This window comes from Triplophysa rosa, linkage group LG23, assembly GCF_024868665.1.
Source record: "Triplophysa rosa linkage group LG23, Trosa_1v2, whole genome shotgun sequence".
NCBI lineage: Eukaryota > Metazoa > Chordata > Actinopteri > Cypriniformes > Nemacheilidae > Triplophysa > Triplophysa rosa.
The window spans coordinates 1029315-1055387 of record NC_079912.1 but is presented as its reverse complement, the minus strand read 5'-3'; the positions used below and the strand labels follow the sequence as shown (position 1 = coordinate 1055387).

General features: G+C 39.7%; 2 protein-coding genes across 3 annotated transcripts; both read right to left on the bottom strand.

Annotated features, from left to right (window-relative positions):
* Positions 1-10795: 10795 nt before the first annotated feature.
* Positions 10796-17964, bottom strand: bsdc1 (BSD domain containing 1). Its single transcript, XM_057322793.1, has 11 exons — positions 17919-17964; positions 17008-17065; positions 16202-16318; positions 15922-16089; positions 15525-15579; positions 15311-15426; positions 15125-15193; positions 14197-14284; positions 13161-13562; positions 12759-12862; positions 10796-12658 (listed from the first exon to the last, which is right to left on the bottom strand). Exons 1-11 carry the CDS (start codon positions 17927-17929, stop codon positions 12626-12628), a joined length of 1221 nt encoding a protein of 406 aa, XP_057178776.1. The 5' UTR covers positions 17930-17964; the 3' UTR covers positions 10796-12625.
* Positions 17965-20573: 2609 nt separating this feature from the next.
* LOC130547034 (gastrula zinc finger protein XlCGF52.1-like) lies at positions 20574-25312 on the bottom strand. 2 transcript variants are annotated; one of them, XM_057322667.1, is made up of 3 exons: positions 24135-24241; positions 23068-23288; positions 20574-22283 (listed from the first exon to the last, which is right to left on the bottom strand). In XM_057322667.1, exons 1-3 carry the CDS (start codon positions 24143-24145, stop codon positions 21160-21162), a joined length of 1356 nt encoding a protein of 451 aa, XP_057178650.1. In that variant the 5' UTR covers positions 24146-24241; the 3' UTR covers positions 20574-21159. The 2 variants fall into 2 exon arrangements, with proteins under 2 accessions (XP_057178650.1, XP_057178651.1); XM_057322668.1 differs by lacking the exon at positions 24135-24241 and adding an exon at positions 24262-25312 and having other exon boundaries at positions 20575-22283.
* Positions 25313-26073: the final 761 nt, after the last annotated feature.

Sequence of the window (26073 nt, the reverse complement as noted above, 5' to 3'; positions counted from 1 at the left end):
GATGAGAGAGATACAGTGAAGAGATACGAGTATAGAAAGAGAATGATCATTAAACTATCAGAGGGCGGATGACTTGGAAACACAGAAAAGGACACAGGCAGAGAGATACACTTCATCTGCTGAAAGAGTGCACAGATAAGACCAAAGAACAACACACAGAGAGAGAGACGGAGCGAGGGTGTGTGTAATGGATAGCAGATGTTAGAGACGCGGTCAGTGGGGAAATCTGCTTTTAAGAGCAAATAATTCCATCATGTGTATGTAAAAAACTTTTCTTCCATCGTTCACATGTGAGCGGCCTCAGTTGGCTCTCCAGCACACGATTAAACAACTGTGTGAAGAGCAAAATCAGAAAGAGCATCACGTACAGACCAGCTGTGAGACATCCATTAACACATCCTAATGATGCCCCTAACACACACACAGAGAGTGAGAGAGAGAGAGAGCAGGGGGAGAGAGAGAGAGAGAGCGAGAGAGAGAGCAGGGGGAGAGACCTGAGAGAGAGAGAGAGAGAGAGCAGGGGGAGAGAGAGAGAGAGAGCGAGAGAGAGAGCAGGGGGAGAGACCTGAGAGAGAGAGGGAGAGAGAGACAAAATTTCACTGTGATTTTACCAAATAAACTAGGAATGGGTTTATAAATGAACTCCATCACAATTTCTGATCAGTTTGGCAAACTGAATTCATAGGCAAATTTTACATGTAAGTATTAATGTTTATTAAGAAACACACGCATTTACATTATTTAGCAGATACGTTTTTCCATATTTTGTCCTGGATAAGCATCTTTTGTTGGTCAAAAAACAACGTTCCCATTCAACAAACAAACTCTGTCCCCAGCTGTAACCAAAACTAGATATTAGTCGTTATTAGAGATGCACAGACACTAAATATCTCCACCGATATCATTATTGAAAGATTATTTAGAAATTCTAAATGTTACAAGACTAACATTTTCTGTACACAGTGCACAAATTCATAGCATTTTCAAGTCCTCTTTTGATTGACAGGATACATCGGCCCTGATCATCGGCTGCTTTTAAACTATCTGCCGATAGCCGGTAGTGTGAAAACTTGCTTTTATCGACTGATTATTGGCCGATATATCGGTGCATAGTAATTATAGATATTAGATATTACTATAATGATTTTGTAACAGGATAGACCGGGTGTTGAATCGGGACTGTTTGACTTGCAGCGAGTAGTACTTTAACAGCTGAACACATGCAAACATCTCACTTTTGAACATGTGAATGTCACAGCAAGGCATTACTTACATTGATCTTGAAATGAGCAGTACTGGACTAGTGTGCTTTTACAAACCGCTCTGGAAAACCTGGAAGAAAAATCATAAGAATCTGTTTGGGAATGTTTGGTCTCTCTGTCATCTGTTCTTCATGTATTACATTATTGATTATGGACCCTACAGAGTTTCTGGTAAGAGTTTGGTGTGGATCGCATCAGCAGCACAGAAACAACACTGTAATGCTCTGGTTGTACAAGTCTCTTAGACATCTGTCGTCATTTATTCAGCCTCATGTGGCATGTAAACCTGCATGTGTCTCCTTCTTCAGTGGAACTCAAAAGAAGATATTTTGAGAAATGTCTCGGTAGTTTTGGGTTCATACAATAGACAAACTCATGCAGGTTTGGAAAGACATGAGGTTGAATAAATGAAAGAATTCTCATTTTTGGGGAACCTGACTAAGTGTTACCCGTGTGATGTGTTACTGACTACCCACGGTCTAAACCATCAGTGTAGTAAAAATCTTTCAACGTTCTCAGTTTATCTGCTGTTTATCTCCAGGGTGAAAGAGAATGTACAGAGCATGCTCAAATTTCTTCTGATCGTCCATCATTTTCACAGACACGCTTTCATTATCCGAGCGGAGCGATAGACCAGATAACAGAAGTCATGACACAGGTCCCGACATCCCCTGAGGAAACACAGACCCTGTACAATGCATGTGTGGTCTAGCCTTTTGTATTTTCACAGTTACTGTGTTTTATTTGTTTATTTGATATTTGCTACACTGAACAATTAGCCTGCTACCGTGGCAGCCGAGCTCATATCTGTATTATTAGTGTATTAGTGTCGACAACTATAACATTAACCCTTACAGTCTCAGGCACTTATGCTAATGTGCTATAATCCACTCTTTTGGGGTTACTGCTTCTTAAAGGAACAGTTCACCAAAAAAATCATCATAAATTATTCCAATAATGTTTATTCTTTTGTCCCTGAATGATTCGCTTAATAGGACTAGTTGTTATAATCCCACTATTTCAGCACAGTTGAAATTGCAGTTGAAAAATAGGACATTCCCCACGCCTTATGCAGGGGGGAGCAGTCAAGAATATGAATAGAGGAAAGGAGGTCTGAGGTTTCACTGGTTCGTCGGGTAGGCATCCTCTGTGTTTGGGGCATAAATGATTATAGAAATACATAGCATACGTACCTTTCCTTGCCATTATCAGAGAGACATCTCATGAGTCGTGTGTCCCAATTTCATCACATAATCCTGAGTGAAAGATGCCTTTTGGTGAGGTGCTGCTGATAATGCCCTTTGTATGGTTCCCATCAATGCGACACATCGTCAGTTGTGCACCTCAGCCTCATTGGGTGTTTCGGCCCTTTATCACAAGGCACCCTCAGCCAAGGGAGGCCCACCGCAGCTGGATCAGACCTGGGTGTGTGTCGCATTGTTACAAGGTCATCTGGCAGAAGCAGTGGGCAGCTATCACTGCAGCTCAAAGGCACCACGGTCGTTACCCTGAGAATCGAACCGGCAACCTTCTGGTCACAAGTCCGGCTCTCTAACCATTAGGCCACAACTACCCAAACCATTAATACACGCTCAGTGCCCCCGGTCCCGTATGGCATACCATTACAACACATTACCAAAATCAACGCAACCATACGCGCCAACCCGTTGGCTAAGGCTGTTATAGCCCCACTGGCTCCGTTAATGCAAGCTCAGTGCCCCCGGTCCCGTATGGCATAACAATACAACACACAACACCATTTTATTACGTGGTCACTTGGCAGCCCATATTGCGTCCTTCCGTTTCAACCACAGCCAGTGGCTGCTTTTCTCAGCGACAGTTGCAAGTTCTTTGACTACCGTCCGTTGGGCCTGTCCTCTGATCCCCACTTTCTTAAGCAGCCTTGTAGTGGAATTGGAAACAAAGCCCCTGCAGCCCATTTCAACTGGGAACACTTTCGCTGTCCATCCCCGATCTTCAGCCTCCGCTGCAAAGTTGGCAGACCGGAGATTCTTTCTTTCAAATGCTTTGTTAATGGCCTCTTCCCAAGGTACAGTCAACTCAACTATGAGGAAAGTAAGTCTGTGGTTTAAATCAACTCGCATTTCACAATCCCTGGCTATACTCAGCAGACCTGAATCTGGGGTTAAGGGCTTGGCCCGCGGTTTCTGCCCCTCCCGAATAAAGGGTTGCCTTTTTAGCGAGTTAGCCTTGGCGTTTTGGGGGATGGCATTAGCTGCCACTCTCTTGGTCTTTACTGCTGCAGCCAAGCTCTTTAGTACTTGATTGTGGTGCCATGTGTATCTCCCCTGTGTCAAGCTCTTCTTACAACCCACAAGAATATGTTTGAGGTTTGCTGGAGCTGCACATAGGTGGCAGGCTGGATCCTGCCCACACCAAACATGCAGATTTGTTGGTGAGGGCAGCACATCATATGTAGCTCTTATGATAAACTTAGCCTGTTTGTTTCCATACTCCACAGCTCACTCCGAGTGATTTTGCGCAGTTACATGCCTTCCCATCTCATCCAACGGCCTTGCTGGGCTTGAGAGACTGCTCTGGCGCATCTAATTGCTTCCTCTTGACGCCGAATCTCCTCCACTACCAGGTGACGCTGTTCCGTTGGTGTCGCTTTTCGCCACGTGGGTGTGGTTGATGCCAAACCAAGTCCCCCTCTGCCATGTTGCACTTGTCCCACGATGTCCTTATTTCTGAGGGCTGCCTTTGCATCTCCTACCGCTGTTGTTGGGTTCCATTTCCTTCCTGTCGCTACTGTTGGAGCAGCATCTCTTACACAGGGATCACAGGATTATTTGAGCGTCATCTCTAACCTTGTTTTGGTGCATTTATATTCCTCCACAAGGCTTGAAATGGGAAGAGGGAGAGCTCCATTCCCGTACAGCCCTATGTTGCTAAGGCATCTTGGTAGCCCAAGCCATTTCCTCACTGGTGTACTCACCAATCTCTCCAGGTTATTGGCGTGAGACACCGTGAGCTCATACATTGAAAATGGCCACATCAGGTGTGGCAACAAGCACCAAAGTTTCAGCTTCCCAGGAAGAGCTGTATTATTGATTTTCTCTTGCCTGAGTTATTCCACCTGTTCGGCGTCTTTAAGGTATGCGGTGTACCACCGTCCAAGGCTTTTGATGGGCTTTTCCGTGACCGCTGGTGTGGGCTCACCCTTTATACAGAACCTGTCATTGGTAAGCCTGCCCTTGGCAATAGAAGTGCTGCGGGATATGCTTGATTTGATCTCCACTTGTGCCCAATTAATGTTCTCCTGGAGCTTATCCAGCAGCCGCTTTGTACATGCTTTGGTTGTATTAAGGGTGTTCATGTCATCCATGTATGCCCTGATTGGAGGTAGGCGCAACCCATTTTTCAAACGATCTCCTCCAACCACCCAACGCGATGCCCGGATTATTATATCCATTGCCATTGTGAAAGCCAGTGGTGAAATTGTGCAACCTGCCATTATGCCAACCTCCAGCTGTTGCCACGCGGTGGTACTATCCTGTGTGGTAATACAAAATTGGAGATCCTGAAAATATGCCTTAATCAGCTTTGTTACCTGATCTGGAATGTGGAAGAAGTCAAAGGCTGTCCACAGTATCTCATATGGCACTGATCCAAAGGCATTGGCAAGATCTAGAAAAACCACATGCAGGTCTTTTCCTTTCCTTTTTTGCCATTTGCAACTGGTGCCAGATGATGTTAGCATGTTCCAAACATCCAGAGAAACCCCCTATGCCTGCCTTCTGCACTGAAGTGCCAATGACGTTGTTTCTCTTAGGAAATCCTGAGAGTCTATTGGCCACAACGCTGAAGAAAATCTTACCTTCCACATTCAATAGGCTAATTTGGCAAAACTGGTCAATAGTTGAGGAGTTTTTCTCTTTGGGGATCAGTATGCCTCCTGCCCTTCTCTAGACCTTTGGTATCACCTGCTTTTTCCATGCCACAGCCATTAATCTCCAAAGGTACCTCAACACCCCAGGGGCTTTCTTGTAGAGCCTGTATGGTATACCATTGTGTCCAGGAGCTGAAGCTGATCTTGCCCGTTTACTGCACTCTCAACTTCGCTCCATTTAGGGGGGCTTGTGTCCATCTGGTGTTCTGGTAGCTGAATTGGTGGCATGTCCTCTGGAATGGAGATTGGCTCATGCCTCTGATTGTCGGAATACATTTTCCGTAGTGTTCCTCAAGATCTGTTATAGGTACTTTAAGGGTCCCAGTTTTCTCCTTGCTAAAGATGCAACTGACGAACTTGTAAGGATCTTTGTAGAAAGCGGTCCTGGTTCGCTCCTTCTTCTTATGTTGCTTTATCAAGCTCTCTGCTCTTCACAACGAGGCCAGGTGACTTTTAATATCACCTTGTAGTGCCTCTAGGCCCTTTCTTTCCTCTTCTGTGGCCTTCTTCCACTGTTTCCTCAGGCTCCTCCTTTCTCTGACAAGTCTGTCGATTTCTTTTTGTCTCCTGGACTTAGGTCGGCCCGTCGTCTTCTTCTGTGACTTTGGGTTCTTGCTTTTCACTCCAAATCTCTCCACCCCATAGGTGTAGATGATCCCCTTCATCTTCTCCAGTTTTCTTTCGACATCTCCTTTTTGGCCTGCTAAAAGCTGTACAAGATCAGAGTCAATGGTTGCCCATTCTTTGTTGCAGGATTGAGGCCAAAGTATCTGAGGTCTTCTTCCATCCATTTTACTTTCTACTGCTTGCTGCAGCTGGGTAGTCTCCGGGTTGCTGATTGCTGGTAAATTTATGCCTGGTTGGGCTTCGTCTGGGGTTCTGATATCCTGTGGGCTGTGGTGCTTGTCCCGCCACTCGGCTTCAAATCAAATGTCCAAGCTCTTTTTCACACAACAAGTGATCATGAATATGACTCAAGTGCTCTATTCCAGGTCTTCTCTACACATACAATAATTTAGTAGGTAACGCTTTAGATTAAGGGCCGCAATGTACCGCATAATTAAACAAGATTTACACCGTAACTAATTGTAACAATAATGTACCTCTATAGTACCTATCTGTAGTTAAAGGGGAACAATATGCAAAGTTTGAGGAATGAAGTCAGGAAATTCAAAAAATATTTATACTGTACGTATTTTAAAACTAAGGGGAACTATTTGAATTTAACGTGGTATGCATGACTTACAGTATGCTATACAAAAATCTTAGCATTCATTCATTCATCTTCATTGTTTTAGCAAACATGAAATAAGGGGAAATGATGTGTTCAGTTTTTGTGCAAGCAAAACGGAACGAATGAAGACTGTCTGTCAACTGTAAATTAGACTTTTGACTTTAGTATGCATTTTTATTTGAATTTAGGATTGTTGTTTACAAATAGTTTCAGAGAGGAGGGGCAAAGAGGAGGTACAAACATGCACTGTATGTGGAAAATACAGCGTTTTTTAACCTTAAATTGATTAAACACTTAGATGTAATTTAGATGTAATTGGATTACATCTAAAACAAACCATAATATTCGTTTTAGACGTGTCATATGACCTCTTTAATTATGCGGTACATTGTCTAAAGCGTTAACATTTAGTATAAGGATCGGACTAGTAACTGTGCTTAACATGTAATTAAATGTTTCATGTAAGAAAGATAATAATACAGGGTTGGAATGACATGATGGTTGTTAATGACAACTACATTTTTTTTAGTGCACTACTCCTTTAAAGAGCAAATGAAAGCTGGCATGAGCACATTACGATTCCCAGTATAAACCCATTATAGCTAGTTTGTGTAGTAATTAAATAGCATTTTAGGGTGAATTAGATCCAAATAGATCCAGATCCAAAATGAAAAGTATTCCAGTTCATGGAATATTTCGATCACCGCCGCAGTTTAGCGGCTAAACTTCATCCTTAATCCTTTCAACCAGCCTAACTTTCCCAAACACTTTCTCATCTTTCCGAGCGCTCAGGAGGACACACACGATATTCACAAGATGCTTGAAAATGGTGTCTGCCCCTCCGGGGCTTTGAGGAGAGCAAAAGAGACTCTTTGTCTGCCATTTTTGTCAGATTAGAGGAAACATTCCCAGGATTCCTCAGTGGCAAGCAGGGCTCCATCGCCGCTGGCAACATTCCTATTCTCCTCCCATTCATGTTTACAGAGGAGAAAAGAGGCGATATTGGTAATAATAAAGCAGTCTTCCAGTGCCATGAGCTCTGTTATCCATCACAAGTCTAGAAAAAGAGAAAGAGGAAACAGAGACTGGAGCACTTACAGAAAATCCCAAAACAGCAAACTTACAGAAAAACGCAGAGAGTATAAGAGACGGATTTGATAGGATGGAATATAAATTAAGATCACTCTTTGCCTGTCTGTAGAAAGACATGTTTAGAAAAACCAAGTTGATCTTGACTGCACCAGTGGGCAGTTTTCACCTGGACTAGTTTGGGTCTGGGGGCATTTTTGGCACTGGTTTTAGGGTTTGTAGAATACGTTTAAAGAATCAAGAGTATTACACTCTACGACTCTTATTGGTAGAGTAAATCATAATCAAATCAGCCAAAGTATAATGAGCATAGTGGGCAAGAGATGTGTAGTACGCTGTGTATCAGAAACATTCCAATTCTCTGGAAATCTAAAAAGCTTTCGGCTTAATTCCGTGTCCATGGATTTGTAATAATGATGCTAAACTACCAGCCCGAGCCAGCTAGAAACCAACACAGCAGAACCGCCAGATTTGCTGGCAATGTTTCGTACAGTCATCACAGTCACATTTTTCATTGCTTGAATGGCAACAGGTCCATTCACACGCGGTAAACAGATGGCAATAAAGAACACATCCATTAAACGACAGATTTTCAATCAAAGTAATGTAACGCTATATCCATTAGAGAGTAAGAGGGAGGATGCGTCTGTCTGGGGGACACAGATGACGCAAAACTGAATAAAGATGAGAAGCACTGTTTCTATGGTAACCGTTCTCCTAGTCTTATCCGAATGCCTCCCAGTTTGGGGTTTGAATATTCTGCTCATGGAGAACCTAGTTAGTAAGTTAGTTCATTTTTGCGTCTTTTTACGTTTTCTGTGATTACTGAGAAAAGATCTGCAAGTCAGTTTATAGAGGCTGTACTCAAGTGAGAGTAACTAAGAAACAGACAAAACATGGTTTTATACAGCACAGTGGTCAACTCATGTTGTTTTTTATTGGCGCTTTATAAATAATTCAATGAAATGAACCAAATGTTTAATTTCCAACGACTGTGATTGCACCCAATAAAAAATTGTGACACAAACTTCACAAAGCAACAGGAGGAAAGAATGAGGTTCATGCTTGAATCACTCAATGCAAGCAGATCTAAAGTCCTGCACATCCACAATAAATCTCATTACCGCCCTGACATTTGAAGTTGTGACGAGCGCATTTTAAATCCAGAAACTAACGTGTAATGAGAACACAGCATACGAGCGATGCCAAACCCACGGAGAAAATCACAGGCTGTGCGCTTGAGTTCTGCCAAGCCACACAAACACGCATCTCTGCCACGTCAACTACTTCACACTGATCTTAACTAAAGCAAACGCTGGCAACGGCGGGTAAATCAATTCCAAAAGATGGCAATCAAACCCAGAGAGAGATGCCAACCCAAGCGATGCAGACCACTAATGTGCGCCACGATGGCCAGCTCTGAATTACCGCTCCAGACATAAACCATTAAAGGCCCTCCGAAAACAGGTTTCTAATTTGGTTAAATGCGATAAGTGACTTTATTAGTTTTAAACGTTACTGCAGGAGCCCCGCGGCCGCGGTTCCGATCTCACACGGACTCGGTTCCAGAACATAGAGAGCTGCCGATGGTAGAAAGACATTTTAAGAAGCATGTGGTAGGCAAAATAATTACGCCGCCTTCAAAGATACCTTCTTGTGGCCAACTTCTAAAGCAACACTGCATGCGTTCTTCACCGAGAATGCAATCCCATGATGCACTGCAGCAAGCTCAGTAGGAAAAACCCATCTAAACTGGTGGAAAACGTTAGAGAAATGTTACAAATTTGCTTGTATAAAACATAACAAATCATATAGGAAAAATCTCCTCTTAATTTATTTAAGGAAAATAAAAGTTCACACTGATATAATGCATGCGTTTACTAAAATATAGAGCATTTATGTTGAGTTTCCTCCCAACGCCCACCTCAGTCACGGTCCACTCAAATGTCTGATACAGCCTATGCGACAGCAGTGCATGCTGGGATACATGAAGGTTCCCAGCTAAAAGAACAAAAGCAGGCAAACATCAACAGCATTCAGACAAAAACACTTCACAGAAGAAGAAGCAGGTGTGTGTGTAACCCGCTGAAGGCCTCTTCAGGTGAAAACACTGGAGTGGAGGGTCTGAAAGAGTCTGAAGGAACTGAACGGGTTTTAGTGTGATGGGAAAGTTAAAGAGCTGAGAGTGAGCGATGAGGAGAGTTCATTAAGAATCTCGTTATTTTTAATTGGCTTGGTTAAATGTATAGGAACGGGATAATGAACAGCCACGCCTTTTCCTGCTTCATTCTTATTTCGAACGTTGTTCTCTTTCCAATTCACTTATGCTCAATAACTACATTTTTCAATTCACTAACTTTCTCATAACACACACACACACAACTTCTACGCTGATTGGCGGGTGAGAAACGGAGGAAAGTAGGCTAATATAAAGATTTAAAAAGCTACTTTTCATGCAAAATCAGATGCAGTTGCATATTCTTCACCAATCCCAAATATAAGTACACGATTATACAATATAGCTACACATCCAGATCAGCACAACAGATACCAAACAAACACCAGATCCACAAACAGATGCAAATCATATTCTGCATGCGTCTGCTGAGTTTAATGTATACAAATGATCCGTATACCGTATGGCATCTGAATATTAATAAAAATACATTCAAGTAGGTATATTAAATGCTGAAAAAATACCCTATCTATTAAAAACAATGTTTTCCAGAGACTGAACCTGTTTTACATGCCAAGACAAACTGTCTGGATCCGCAGTTTTGTGCCGAGTCTGCCCTCTGGTGTCCCGTAATAGAACTAGCCGAACCTGTCTGTCTGTTGAGCGATTACAAAAACTTAAATGATGATTTTTATAAATAGTTTTAAGATATCTTTTAACCAAATGAAGGTGCCCTTAAACTGAAAAATCAAATCCAATCGAAAATAAACATGGATACCAGCCAGGAAATCAAGCCCTTACAGAAAACCCACAAGAATTTCACGTTTCACATGTGATCTCATCATGGGATTCACACGAACCAAAACCACATGTGACCACACCACATATGTTTTTGCTCATGTAAGTTTAGAAAGGATATAAATGTTAGTTGTAGCCTATGTAATTCCTGATTAGAGACCCTATTCATTTGTTTTGGTGCTGCTTTTGTTGTTGTTGTTGTTTGGCAAAATTTACTTAACTTTCTTGTTGAAAATATTGATAGAAATTTCATTTTACAATGGAAACATGTATTGTTAGGTTTGTCAACCAGAAAGACAAACAAATCCACACTTATTTGATTAATTTGATTATTTTAATGGCTAAATTCTGTATTCATAAATGTACATTTTCTGGTGGAAAACCATGCTTTAAAGCATTTAAGGAAGAAAAAATCTACTAGTTAACTTAATCTTACCCTCCAAAAACCACAGAAAGCTTGTCATATTCTACAGGCATGTAACTATTTTCATGCATTTATATAACTGCTTATTCCCCTAGCAAAATTTTTAATTTTTAATTACTTTTTCGTAATATCTTTTTTGTTTGTCTGTTTTGTTTTGTTTTGTTTTGTATATAAATTTGGTTACACTAATTGTATTGGTTACAATAATATTGTTATTCAATAAAAAAAGAGAGGAACGACCGACCAATCAGACATTATGAAAACACAGCATTTTTTGCACTCCACGTAAGCCTTTGAAATATATTTTAAATATAAAGGGTAATGTTTTTATTATTTAGAAAAACAGCAGTCCCCCATTCACTTTCACCGTTTATAAGACAATGTGCCTGGACCAATATGGCGTCGCTGCTGTTGCATCGTCTATGATAGGCCTACTTAATATCGTTTCAGTAAAAATGACAAGTAGCAATAAAAAAAATGTAAATACTTAAAATTACTAAAAGTTTCATAGTTTGTTTAAGGGGATCCAGTGTACATGTTTTATGGTCAAGTAGTAACGCTAAACCTGAAGTTTTGGCAGAAGCTGTGGTTATCTTTTACATCTTTCGTAAAAAAAAAACGCGTTGTTGAAAACATCAAAATAGATATTTAAACAACAGATATTTAAACAAATCCCCAATTTGCATGATATTGCATTTAATGGTGATGCTCATTGGAAAAATAGAGGACAATATAGTTGTAAAAAATATTGACAAGCATGATAATCATTATTAACACAGATTATAAATCGAAATTAAGGACTAAATAAATACTTTAGACATACAGCATTACTTGCGACAAGGCATTCTGAAGACAGCAGTATAGTTTACAATTTCTTAATTTGTATGCTGTATTCCAAAAATGAGCAGTTTTTCTAGGCTACCTTTACACAAGTCAGAATCCCCGGTACATCAGAATGGTTTGCATCTTAAACCAAACCAGGCTAATCGTGAACCCATGACCTTCTCTGATAAAAGACGAATTGGCCATATTTTTATGAGTTTTCAAACAAATTTGAGAAGAAACTTGACACGCATACAGAGAGGACAGAAAAAGAAAGTGGACAGTACAAGAAGCGACTGGTTGTGTTTACTGAAATATTCACTTTTTTACTTTTGCATACCCTTTCTTTAATTCCACACAACACTGAACAAGGCCATGAAAGACCAGCAGAGCGAAAAAGGCGTAACTTCGTTCCCATTCTCAATCTCAATGCTAGAATAACTTGTATATGACTAAAGGTGTTAGTACGTAAAGAGAACAAAAACATAACTTATTTATGTTTTCATGAGAAGAATTTTCTAATTCTATAAGAACGATGAACAGCGTCATATAATACAGCTAATCAGGAGCTCTAGTAATTCATTTCCATTTCTCGCTGTAATCTTAAAAGAAGAATAACATGAATTTACATAGGGCAAGTAAAAATGATCCCTCCGCATTAACCAATACTTCTCTGAACAGACTTAGTGTTTCAACTCTTCATCGCCACGGTTAAAGGACATACTTCAGATGAGCCTGGTAGATGTGTGTTTATCTTGGATGTGAATGTCATTCGAGAGGGGGTGACCTGTTCACTTGAATGAGCAGATGTGGCTGTGGACTAGGAGTTAAATACATAAGCATGGTTCGTTTGGTGAACACCAACGTCTCGCATTGATGTCAAGCCAGCAATCCCACCACCAGGTTATCATTCCCAGTTTTCCCAGTCCTCATCCTCCAACTGGTGAAGACATAATGTCATAAAAACCATTTAATTACACGTCAAGCATGTTTTTGCCGTTTTAAAAATGATCAAAAAACACTTTCGGTGAACAACAAACCTCTTCTGTTGCATCTATTTTAGACAAAGCCATCTGGACCTCCTCTTCTGTCATATCCAGATCAAAATCTTTCTCCCAGTCTTCACTCACATCTGTACTTGAACCTGCACACATAAAATTAGCATTTGTTGTCTGTATTGGATTATAACAACACTTCATTTATTATATCACATGCATTCAATTTTCATTTTAATGTTCAAGCAAATCTTTCGTTTTGCATCAAAATTTTGAAAGCATCCAGGATGGAAACTGTGCCAAACTGAGACATCTGCAAGCACTGACAGGTCTCGTTGGAGCCTTCTTGTGCTGGAATATTTCATTTAGTCAAGTCTCAAGAACACGTGCAACTGATCAAATTTCGTGACGACGAAGCGGAACCGGAATGATTAAACTCCACCTCACCTTTCTTGCCGTTATTGGAGGGTGTAGATTTGCCACTATCCGAGTTAAGCTCAAACACTCGGAGATCTTGAGGTACCTCCTCTTTGGTGGTCTCTTCACGCTTTGACGGTCTCTCCTCTGGGACCATGTCCAGCACGCTGACCTCTGAGAGTTTGATTGAGAGCTGTTCCTCAGCAGGCGGTGTCTGGGTCACTCTGATGGTGACGGGGTCCGACTGGTTCTCGATCTGGGTGGGGAAACTGACGCTGTCGCTGCTCGCAGAGGGGGTGACGTCAGATGTTACGTTGCTGGGGGAAGCCACCCCCTGAGGGGGTGAGGTTCTTTCTGGAGTGGTCTCTGGTGCCTCCTCACAAGGGGGGGTGAAATCTAATCGAGATGTAGACGTAGCCCCGAGAAACTCACCTGGAGAGAGAGAGAGAGAGAGAAAGAGAAAGAAAGGTGAGTGTGACAAGCAGAGCGGGACGAGGGCCATGAGGGAACGGCGCGAGGCCGGTGACGCGAGTGATAACTGCACGTTGCACCGGTCTCGCATCTCTCACAGAGGAGCTCCGGAAGCATAAAAGGAGGAGCGACAGCAGTGAAGGACGAGCGAGAACCAGGCCTGGATTTTATGTTATGTTTTATTATATTTGTGTGGCCGGCAGTCGACCGTGAGGGAGCTGTTGGCACTTTACTTTCGTTTTGTTGATTGTTTATTTTATTAAAAAGTTTAGCGTTTGCGGTTCCAGCCTCCTTCTTCCCGTTTACTTCAAACTTTGTTACAGTGACATATTGAAAATATATATTTGAAGAGTTTGTTTCCGAAATGAGATAACTCTCTAAACTAATTGTTTCAAAAATCATGTTTTTTTATTATATTATCAAGTTTTTGTTGTGTTAGTTAGCTGTATTTTTTTAGCTATCGTGGCAACTGCAGTTTGATTGATATTAATTGGAATGCACAAAAAAAAAACATGATTTAAAAAGAAAAATACGGAGTTCACATTTTGGAAATAAACTCTTCATTTAATTTTGATATAAAATCTTTAGATCAGACCTTCTTCATCCTCTTCCTCCCAACCGAGATTCTCAGAGTGAGCCGTCTGTTCTGCTCTCTGCTTTAATGCCACCCTCCTGGCCTCTTCCTACAAACACACACACCATATAAAGCCAGAGAAAATTCACCTCAAAACCCACCAGTAATCATCAAATCACATCACTATCAGTCCTACCAAATAGTTATGGGTGTAAACATTGTTTTGTTGATTCTTTTATGATTCTTAACATTTCTTGGAAGATTCACACCATGTATTCTATGATAGAATCTATTTTATGAATATTTGGCTTTTTATAATTATATTTTTTCTTATTAAATATCCTTAGTTCTATTATTATTCTTTATTATTACTTCTACAGAGCACTTCAGAAAATGTAAACAATGCTGGTCCAGAAAAACATTCTGTTTCAGTTAAACACTGCACAAACAGAATACAACCAATAGAACATTTACAAAGAATTAAAATGTTAAACAATCGTCTTTAAGACTTAATTATATATGCAGAATTTTAAAAAATGAAACCAAATTGCTTCTGGACCAGTGTTAACATCTTGTGAAGTGGTCTATATCTTTATTTATTGCCTGATGGGGTTTTCTGGACAGCTGCTTTAAAACAATGAAAAGCTGTGAGAAGCGCCTATGAAAACTGCATTAAACTGCATAACATTTTGATTCATGCATAACATGATTGATTGTAAATCTACTGTAGGTACACATCCCAACCAGCAGGTGGCAGTAACATGTAACTTAAAAATCTTCCACACCGACAAACAGTTAAAAGCAGATATGCAAACTCAACAAAGAATCTGTAAATAAACATTCTGTGTCATTCAGACCGATGTCACTACCGGTTTCAGCGTCTGAGCTCTGTGTTCAGATAAAATCCTTAAACCCTTGCATGTGAGTATTAAACACAGATCCACTGTACCTGCTTCAACTGGAAAACCTTATAGAAGTACCGCTGCCAGAACTCTGAGTGTGCTACTGCTACAGGCACCTGAAATGGACAGAAAATGAAATGTAACAAACTTATCTACCTATTATTATTTCAGTTTAACGAATAAGGAACAACACTAAACAGTCAAATAAATAAAGGATGGCAAACGTTTCATACCATTTTAGTGTAGAGAGCTCTGATGGCTGGACTATTGACCAGCAATTCAGAGATTTCTGCTTTTCTCTCTTCCAGACTGAAACTGGACAGCCAGGCATCAAACTGTTGTGGAGGGCCTGGAAAGAGACGAGTCTACGAATTACACATCAGACATTCAAGACAGACCACAACTGATGACCATGTTTCAGAGATGAAAGACGTGGCGGTTACATACCGTCAGGTTCATTGCAGTATGTCGCAGGATCTGCCTGGAGGCTGTAGAGTCGAGCCTGACAACAAATCCAGAACATGTCAATCAAAAACAAAATACGGATGCTTTGCTTCAGTTAAAGTTTGAATCTATTTACTGGACGGTTTCACAATACATAAGGGAATCGTACGCAACCTGTCAAAACACGTCCATGTCAAATTTTACACAAAAACAAAAGGAAGAATTAAGAAATACTATTTTGTTCGAGATCATCATGACCAATAATAAAAAAATCTGTTTACATAAAAAACGCATGTTCCACAGCGGCCTGTAGAAATACAGCAGCCGCTATTATTTCTGTATATAGATATCAGAACATTCTAGTGCTCGCTGAGGAGCTGTACAGACGACTGGGCCTGACCTTGCTGCTGTCGTACACCTCCGTTGTGCCTGTGGGCGTGGCTACCAGCGTTATGACATCACAGTCAATGGTCATGTCTGGGGGAGGGGACAAAGTGTCTGTGATCACGCCCAAAACATTAGAAATGCTTTTCTTCACTTTTTCTGCGGTTTCTGATGAACCTTCCACCTAAAAATCAAAACATGAATTTGTGACTTTAGTGAACAACCTTTGAGATGTATCAACTAGTTTTTTGTGTGTGCGTGGATTTTTATAGTATGGCGTAAAACGGTCTACTTACTGCCAGTTTGTTCTTTACGACGTTCGCTGTGGCAACAATAGAGCACGTCGCGTCATGTTGGACCACGCTGGAGAATTCTGTCAGGTCCCGTTTGATAAATTCTAATGCCTCAGCTGACTGTTGAGACAAGAGATCATGTATAGGAAGAAATTTAGTGTGAATCCTGGACTAAGAGAACACATGTGATGCAGGGGAGCTGAAGCATAAGTCAAACATGAAGACTATATTATGGAGGTAACACATCGAATCAACTAAAAACTGACATACTGCCCACAACACCTATTCTATTCTGCATCAGGCCCAGAAAAATCTTGCAGAATTAACTTTTATAAATACAATATAAACGTATAAATACGCTTAAAAAGATTAATCCTAAAGTGGGGTCCAAAGGTCTGAGTTTTATTCAACTATAAATTAAATTTCATAGCATGAACAACAAATCTGACAAATGAATAAATGTAAATAAATATGATTTTACACTGCTTCTACATACACACAATTGTGACATGGAACATGACAAATCCTTTAAAATATTGATTTTTATCGTATCATTGAAGTACAAAACTCTTTTCAACCGGATTAGCACAAACTTTATGACAGTGGTCATAAAAACAAAAGGACAACAGGCCCTTTTAAGTCATGTAAATAAGATCTATATTCATTATAATACTCATTGTTATGCTGATTATATCATTTGAAGGAAAAGATCTATTGAAGTACAAAATCACTTGGAACCGGCTGAAAACGTAAGCAATAAGCATTTTAGCCTTATGCATGTGATCTGGATTATCAGTCTGAATTCTCACCTTATCTTTGACGGTCTGGAAGCTCTGTGTTAGCCAGCCCCCCCACCATCCTCCTTCTCTATGATCACATTACACATGATTCATGTCATTAACAATCATCACATATTACAAAATCTGAGTCGGTCCAGCAACTTCAGAACTCAAACTGTAGAAAATGTGTAGTAATCTTCATCATATTTCTTAGACGATGATGTCATGAGTTAAAAAAAAAGAATTAAACAAAAAGAATGTTGTTGTGACTTGCAAATGGATGCTTTATTAGTTAAGGGATAGTACAAAAGATGAACAGGGTGAAAAGTAATGTAAAAGACACAAGGAGAGCCAATAACTTAAAACACCAAAAAGAGAAATGTAGCTCTTTTAAATAATGAAGTGCCAGGTTGTTGTTTTGCACAAGGCGAAATGCTGATGTTTACTCAGGGTCAAGTGAAATTTCAACTCTATTTTCTCTTCTAAGTTTTGATATAACTTTCTTGAATTATTACTACGTACATGACGGACACATGACAAATGCCCGTACGGCATAACGCGTGTAAACAATGTGATTTAACGCTGACGTTCTGGAACAATCTGTGACTCGTTAGGCTTCGCATCATTTACCCCATTCACATCATTTACTGTAATACAGTTTATCCATATTCGCTGTGTTTTTGTATTAATAATACACAAATAAATCTATCGTTAATGTCCTGCATGTTTGTTCATGACTCAGACAAGATTTTTGTAAACAAACCCATTTGACTTCCTCCTTCACATCCGCCAATATAACACATAAATGGAAAAACACCAGAAACATGTATTTAAAACAACTGCGCACCAATTACACCATTGTTATTACTAATACTTCTACACAGTTGACTTATGTCATAAATCTACTCGATAAAGTGAATGTTTGTGTGCTGTGAACTCACCCGTCCGCCATCTTTAGCGCATGACGTCATTCACCATGACCCTCTGACCTCACTGACGCGGCAAAATAACGTTTTTAGAAACACTGTATTAATCAGTATATTTTAACAAAAGAAACAATACAGGAAAATAATAATAATACATTCCCAGATCATTTAACAAACAATAATTAACCGTCATTTTTGCAGTATAGCAGAGATGTTTTAACAGTTTTATATTAGAGGTCAAAAACAAGAGTCATATTATGACTGTCATCACATGTTTAAATCTTTAAAATCAATACAGAATGGATAAAAACTTAAGTTTTCGTGCTACATATTTACATTTATCAAACTATAAAAAATAAACATAAAAAATATATATTTGTGAAAAGTGATAAACAAATATTTATTTATGTTTACACAACAAGAAACACTATCAAATCTTAATTAACTATAATGTATTAATGTAAATGATTCTTGTGTTTACATTATAATGGAAATTGCAAAAAATTGTATAACAGGGATAGTAATTATTTCATACCTTATACAGGTGCTGGTCATATAATTAGAATATCATCAAAAAGTTGATTTATTTCACTAATTCCATTCAAAAAGTGAAACTTGTATATTATATTTATTCATTACACACAGACTGATATATTTCAAATGTTTATTTCTTTTAATTTGATGATTATAACTGACAACTAATGAAAATCCCAAATTCAGTATCTCAGAAAATTAGAATATTACTTAAGACCAATACAAAGAAAGGATTTTTAGAAATCTTGGCCAACTGAAAAGTATGAACATGAAAAGTATGAGCATGTACAGCACTCAATACTTAGTTGGGGCTCCTTTTGCCTGAATTACTGCAGCAATGCGGCGTGGCATGGAGTCGATCAGTCTGTGGCACTGCTCAGGTGTTATGAGAGCCCAGGTTGCTCTGATAGTGGCCTTCAGCTCTTCTGCATTGTTGGGTCTGGCATATCGCATCTTCCTCTTCACAATACCCCATAGATTTTCTATGGGGTTAAGGTCAGGCGAGTTTGCTGGCCAATTAAGAACAGGGATACCATGGTCCTTAAACCAGGTACTGGTAGCTTTGGCACTGTGTGCAGGTGCCAAGTCCTGTTGGAAAATGAAATCTGCATCTCCATAAAGTTGGTCAGCAGCAGGAAGCATGAAGTGCTCTAAAACTTCCTGGTATACGGCTGCGTTGACCTTGGACCTCAGAAAACACAGTGGACCAACACCAGCAGATGACATGGCACCCCAAACCATCACTGACTGTGGAAACTTTACACTGGACCTCAAGCAACGTGGATTCTGTGCCTCTCCTCTCTTCCTCCAGACTCTGGGACCCTGATTTCCAAAGGAAATGCAAAATTTACTTTCATCAGAGAACATAACTTTGGACCACTCAGCAGCAGTCCAGTCCTTTTTGTCTTTAGCCCAGGCGAGACGCTTCTGATGCTTCCTGCTGCTGACCAACTTTATGGAGATGCAGATTTCATTTTCCAACAGGACTTGGCACCTGCACACAGTGCCAAAGCTACCAGTACCTGGTTTAAGGACCATGGTATCCCTGTTCTTAATTGGCCAGCAAACTCGCCTGACCTTAACCCCATAGAAAATCTATGGGGTATTGTGAAGAGGAAGATGCGATATGCCAGACCCAACAATGCAGAAGAGCTGAAGGCCACTATCAGAGCAACCTGGCCTCTCATAACACCTGAGCAGTGCCACAGACTGATCGACTCCATGCCACGCCGCATTGCTGCAGTAATTCAGGCAAAAGGAGCCCCAACTAAGTATTGAGTGCTGTACATGCTCATACTTTTCATGTTCATACTTTTCAGTTGGCCAAGATTTCTAAAAATCCTTTCTTTGTATTGGTCTTAAGTAATATTCTAATTTTCTGAGATACTGAATTTGGGATTTTCATTAGTTGTCAGTTATAATCATCAAATTAAAAGAAATAAACATTTGAAATATATCAGTCTGTGTGTAATGAATCAATATAATATACAAGTTTCACTTTTTGAATGGAATTAGTGAAATCAACTTTTTGATGATATTCTAATTATATGACCAGCACCTGTATGTGACCCTGGATCACAAAACCAGTCTTAAGTAGCACAGGCATATTTTTTAGTAAAAGCCAAAAATACATTGTATGGGTAAAAATGATAGATTTTTCTTTATGCCAAAAATCATTAGGATGTTAAGTATGTTCCATGAAGCTATTTTGTAAATTCCCTACCCTAAATACAGTATATAAAAACGTGTGAGTGGATGGCCTGCTACAGCGCCTCTGATTAACAACGTCATAGGCAATTTTCTCAATATTTTGATTCTTTTGCACCATCACATTCCAGAGTTTTAAACGTTTGTCACCACAATATATTGTCATATCCTAACAACCCATACATCAATAGAAAGCTTAATTACTCAGATTTCAGATGATGTAAAAATCTCAATTTCGAAAAATTACCCATAAGACTGGTTTTGTTGTCCAGGGTCACATATGTCAAAAACATGAATACTGGATCAAATCTTATTAACAGAGAGAAGTGGATATTCTTATCTCCATTTAAAAAGTGCATTTGAGACTCATGTGACACTTCAAGTACAATCTCGAGACGGACCAAAATACTTTTAAATGGAAAGAAGTCGAAAAAAGAAACACGTTTGTTGTCTTATAAGTTTTATTTTCCTTCTCATTGTATAAATGAAATTATGAAATACAACTTAAAATGCAACACCAGGTCAAATAAAAGAATACGAATCAAAATGCTAAAATCTATAATGTTACATCACAGACTTTTCCTATAATGATCTAAGTAAATGCACAAAGTAAATACAGAAAACCTGCATGTTGCAATATGTACGTCACCACCACATGACATTCTTAGTCCAAATAAAATGTGTAATGAAATGTAATGTCAACCCTAAACACTGACGGTGAGAACGGAGCCACTGTTAAACACAAAAGACATGGTTAGGAGCGCTCTACGTCTCGAGTTCTTGTGCGTTTCTCAAGACTGCCTTCTTTTGACAGGGACAGTATAGACAAACAGGAAGTGATGGGGAGGAGAGAGGGCAGGATCGGGAAAGGACCACGAGCCGGGACTTGAACTGGGGTCGCACTGTCCACACGGCCACAAGGCTCCGACTCAAGACTGCCTTTTTGTGTGAAACTCTTTCCACAGAGGACTGTAATAGTGTCAATTCTTACATGGTCCTCTGAATTGCTTTTACATTATACATCATCTTCAGTGTGAATTCTCATGTGTTTCTTATGATAACTTTTGTGTTTAAAACTCTTTCCACACAGAGAACACGAGTAAGGCCGTTCTCCAGTGTGAGTTTTCATGTGTTCCTCTAGATGACCTTTTTGTCTGAAACTCTTTCCACACTTAAGACATGCATATGGCTTTTCTCCAGTGTGAATTCTGATGTGGTTCTTAAGAACACTTTTGTGTTTAAAACTCTTTTCACAGTGAAGACATGCGTGCGGCTTTTCCCCAGCGTGAATTCTCGCGTGTTTCTCGAGATGTCTTTTTTGTGCAAAACTTATTTCACACTGAAGACATACGTATGGGCACTCTCCAGCGTGAATTCTTGCGTGCTTATCAAGACTGTGTTTTTGTGTGAAACTTATTTCACATTGAAGACATGCATACGGGCGCTCTCCGGTGTGAATTCTCTTGTGGATCTTAAGATTACTTTGTTGTCTGAAACGCTTTCCACACTGAGGACATGTGCACGGGCGCTCTCCGGTGTGAATTCTCGTGTGGATCTCAAGATGGCTATTTTGCGTGAAACTCTTTTCACACTGCAGGCATGAATACAGGCGCTTTCCATTGTGAATTTTCATGTGGGCCCAAAGACCACTGTTTTGTCTGAAACTCTTTCCACACTGAAGACACGTGAATGGCTTTTCTCCAGTGTGAATTTTCATGTGGGTATCTAGACTAAATTTTTGTCTAAACCTCCTTCCACACTGAAGACACGTGTATGGCCTCTCTCCAGTATGAGTTCTCATGTGTTCAGTATGTTTTCCTTTTGTTGAGAAACTCATTTCACACCGCAGACATGTGTACGGCTTTTCTCCAGTGTGAACTCTCATGTGGACAACAAGATGACTTTTATGTGTGAAACTCTTTTCACACTGAGGACAGGTGTATGGACGCACTGCAGAGTGAATTTTCATATGATCAGCAAGTCTTCCTTTGCTTGGGAAACTTTTCTCACACTGCGTGCAGGTGAAAGGCTTTTTTCTAGTGTGGATTCTTTTGTGCTTCACAAGTTGCTCTTTACTTCTAAATGCCTTTCCACAACGAGGACATACTGATACCCATGTTTCTTCCAGTTCCATAAGGTCTAAAATCAAACGAAAGAAATACATATTTTTATTAGGGCTGTCAACATTAATGTGTGAACACATGCGACATGTATGATTTTTGCATTAAAACTTTCAAAAACCATGAGCACAATGTTATATATTTTGTTCAAACATCTATATTCATTTTCAACAATGTTGAATCCAGAGAAATGAACCGCATTAACCAGAAAAACGACCCGTTACTAAGGTGAGCTGTCAATGGCTTCACGTCTGGGTTATCCTTGGCTACCGCTTTTAAAAATTAAGTGGGCTCGACCAAAAATGAATCCTTGATAGGTCAAAGATAATTAAAAGCAAATAAGTCACTTTTTATAATAACAATATTGTTTACAAAAGCATAAAATTCATCATTAAAGATCTAATCACTTAGTTTTGCTCTCAAAATGCACCAGATTGATCGATGTATTAACCTTCAGACTGTACAAAGTGACTGAATTTGATCACATGGTTTGTTCCGATGTATAACTTTGTGGCATAGAGTAAATGATGACAAAATACACGTTTAACAAAAGCAAATTGTAATTTTCACAATAAGCATGCGATTAATAAGAATGTGATACATCAGATTAAAAATATCATTTACAGCCCTAATTTTTGTGATATATGACTTGACTGTGATATTCACATTATACAATCTATAACAAATAATCTAATAATCTAAAATAAATTCTTAATAAAATAACAGTATTCACAGAGAATCAATTGATTTTACTTTAATGTTTCTCACCAATAATTACAGAAGAATCAAGAATGAATACTGACCTCTTTGTTCTGCAGTATCTTCATTTTTCACTGCGCTGGTGTCTCTAATGTCTTCACTCTCCTCTTTAATGAATTTTAACAGGACTGCGTCACACATAACTCGCTTTTCAAGTGTTATTCCTACTTTTGAATGAAGTACCTCTTCATTTGTAACATTAGAAATTATTCCGGCTTCACTGAAGGTATGAATCTTGATCTCTGTGTGGCTTGGAGAAACAGATCTGTCAAAAACAATAAAAAAGAAAAGGTTTGTCAACAATAAGTATAGGCCTACAAAAGTTATTTGAATTGAAATACATTTAATTGCAATAAAACCAAGCACATATAGATACAATAACTAGACTCCTCATTCAAACGCTCCAGGCACATAGACGCATCCGCCATCTTTGAACGGTCCACTGACGACACAGTTTGCTAGAATGATAAATTGGATACCCTTTCGTTGTTGTAATATGTTACTGTAGCAAATATAACGTTAGAGTTTACACAACAACAAATATGTTTTCATAATCAAACACAGTCAGCTTGCTCTTGAGTGTTAATGGTCCGGCTTGTTAAAAACAAAATCCTTCATCACGAGCCTAACGACCCAAGTCCAGATAACAGAACTTAACATTCATAAATAAAATTAAGATTTACAGATATATAACAAAATCCTTCCTTCCACTCCAAACCTGTTGATAAATCGAACCGGAGCAACAGTTACAAAGGCGCAGACGTGGCAACACAGACCGGCTCGCACCGTTCCAATATGGCGGACGACCGACGTATAGTGGCCCGTGGAAACAGATGCTAATGCGACATCTAGTTGTTTATATCTATGGCCCTAACGCTTATGTAAATCTTCAGGAATAAAATACGAGCAATCTCTATCAAATGGAAAATTAAGAATTTATTAACATACAATCTTGTCATAAAAAACGCATCAATCTGCTCGTATGCTAAATTTCAACATAAGCTAGACTGTTGTACCCATTGAACTCATTTGTTTCCACAAACTAAACGGTAGGCTAACGTAACTCTCTTTATACAAGTTGCCCTGGACGGACTTCGATCACTCTGCAAACCTTTTAATCATCTAGGCTGGAATTTCTTCAAAGTGTCTATTCGCCTTGTAATCGAACTATCATACGCGCTTGTTTGTGTGTTAGCGCACGACATCCCATAACTATGGCATCCATTCAGAGCACTAACCTGTCTTAAAGACGTTCTCTCTTGACCTTTTTCTCAATTTCTGGTTACGTTACGCAGTTTAATGTTCATCGAAACAATTTTTTTCTTCTTTTGGTTCAATGGCGAGAACAACTATGAGCACGTTCGCCACCTACTGTACTGGGTGGCAAATTAAACTTGCATGGGTGACGTAAAAACTAAAAAATCCATGCAGACACGGCGAGGGTCGGAGGGTGGTTTGCGACCCGCCACACAGACACGGCGAGGGCGGTGTTTTTTTTATAGCTGGCGTTTGAGTATCTTTATCGTGATTTAAATATCTTGCCGTGACTTTATTACTACACTACTCTGCGCGAAGACAAGCACAAGAAACCAGAATATCAACTAAATGGCAAGTTAGATCTTTTTCTCCTCTCATATAACTTTGCAAGTTGTATATTCCTATTCTGCGCTCACCAGTGTGCTAAATGAGTCGCAATGCGCACGGTCTAATTTTGAGCTACAGGCAAAAGAAGTGAAAAATATCGACCTTGGTCGAATTTGAGGTTTTTTATACAAAGTAAGTTAGATTAAACTACCGTCTGGCGACCCCAGTGCTCCAAAAAGTAATTTTAAAAACATCTAAAACGTTTTCTGAGAGGTGTATCTTCGTGCGTCCCAAATCGCGCTACGCCATTTTGCAGTATAGTGGCTGCATCCGAAATGGCATACTCAAGGCTGAACCCGAGATCGCATACTTCCATACTATATAGTAGGTAAAAACAATAGGCGAACGAATAGGTAGTGGTGGCGAGATGAAGCCTCATGAAGCATCGAAGCTTTTCAGCCTAGTGGTTCACTAAAGGGTTCATTTCTCGAGGCTTCATTTGCTCACAATGGCATCTGGTGGCCAAAGAGTGTAAAACAGGCAGATACATCACAGATGTGCCTGATGTGGTCTGTGATACGCCATTTAAGGCTTAGAAATAACGGTGGAGGAAAAATAAAGTTCCACATAGACTAATGCATTATATGAATATAATGTGTATTTTCTGGTGGTATGTAATGATTGTACAACATAACAGTGTAATAAACGTGATGGCTTGAAATGAAAGGGACTATGAAGTGTCTGGGTTCACTGGGCAGAGTGGATGTGCTTGTGTGACTTGACAGAGGACTGTGATTTTGCTCGTGCAACAAGGAAAATGATGAACAGGATATACTTCAGGAGTTTTTATTCAAGAATATTATTTTCTCAACTGTTTTAGGGCTAAGGCGATTTCGTTTTTTTGACACAACTTCTGCCTTTGAAAACACCCTTTCGCATGGCACAGATGAAGCCGGGGTACATAAATACTTGACAGCAAGCATATACAGATGTGGATATTTAATCTTCTGTCTCTCCCTGTATTGAAGTGGGTCCTCCAATCGCCCAATATTTTGTTCGGCAAGATACCGCTGGACTTCCACAGTAGCATCTGGTTCATCATAAGGTTGTGCCTTCCCCTTGACTCCATCACATCCAAACGACGCCACAGTCTGTTACCTGAGAAGAAAACAACGACCTTGTTAGTGAGTGTGTAGTAAATAATCCAAATTGACCTCAAAACCAAAAACGACATTACCTGGGGATACAAGTTCAGCCCCCTGTGATGTGGATGGCTGTCCTGATGTTGATGGTTGTGATGCTGATGGTTGAGCTGCAGAGACAATTATGGCAGCACACTCTGATGTAAGCCTTTTTATAGCCTCATTTGCTTTTGTAGGACTAAAAAATCCGATTGCTTTGAACCTAGGGTCCAGCATTGTTGCAAGTGACATGATGCTCATAGATTGCAATGTGTAAAGCTTCTC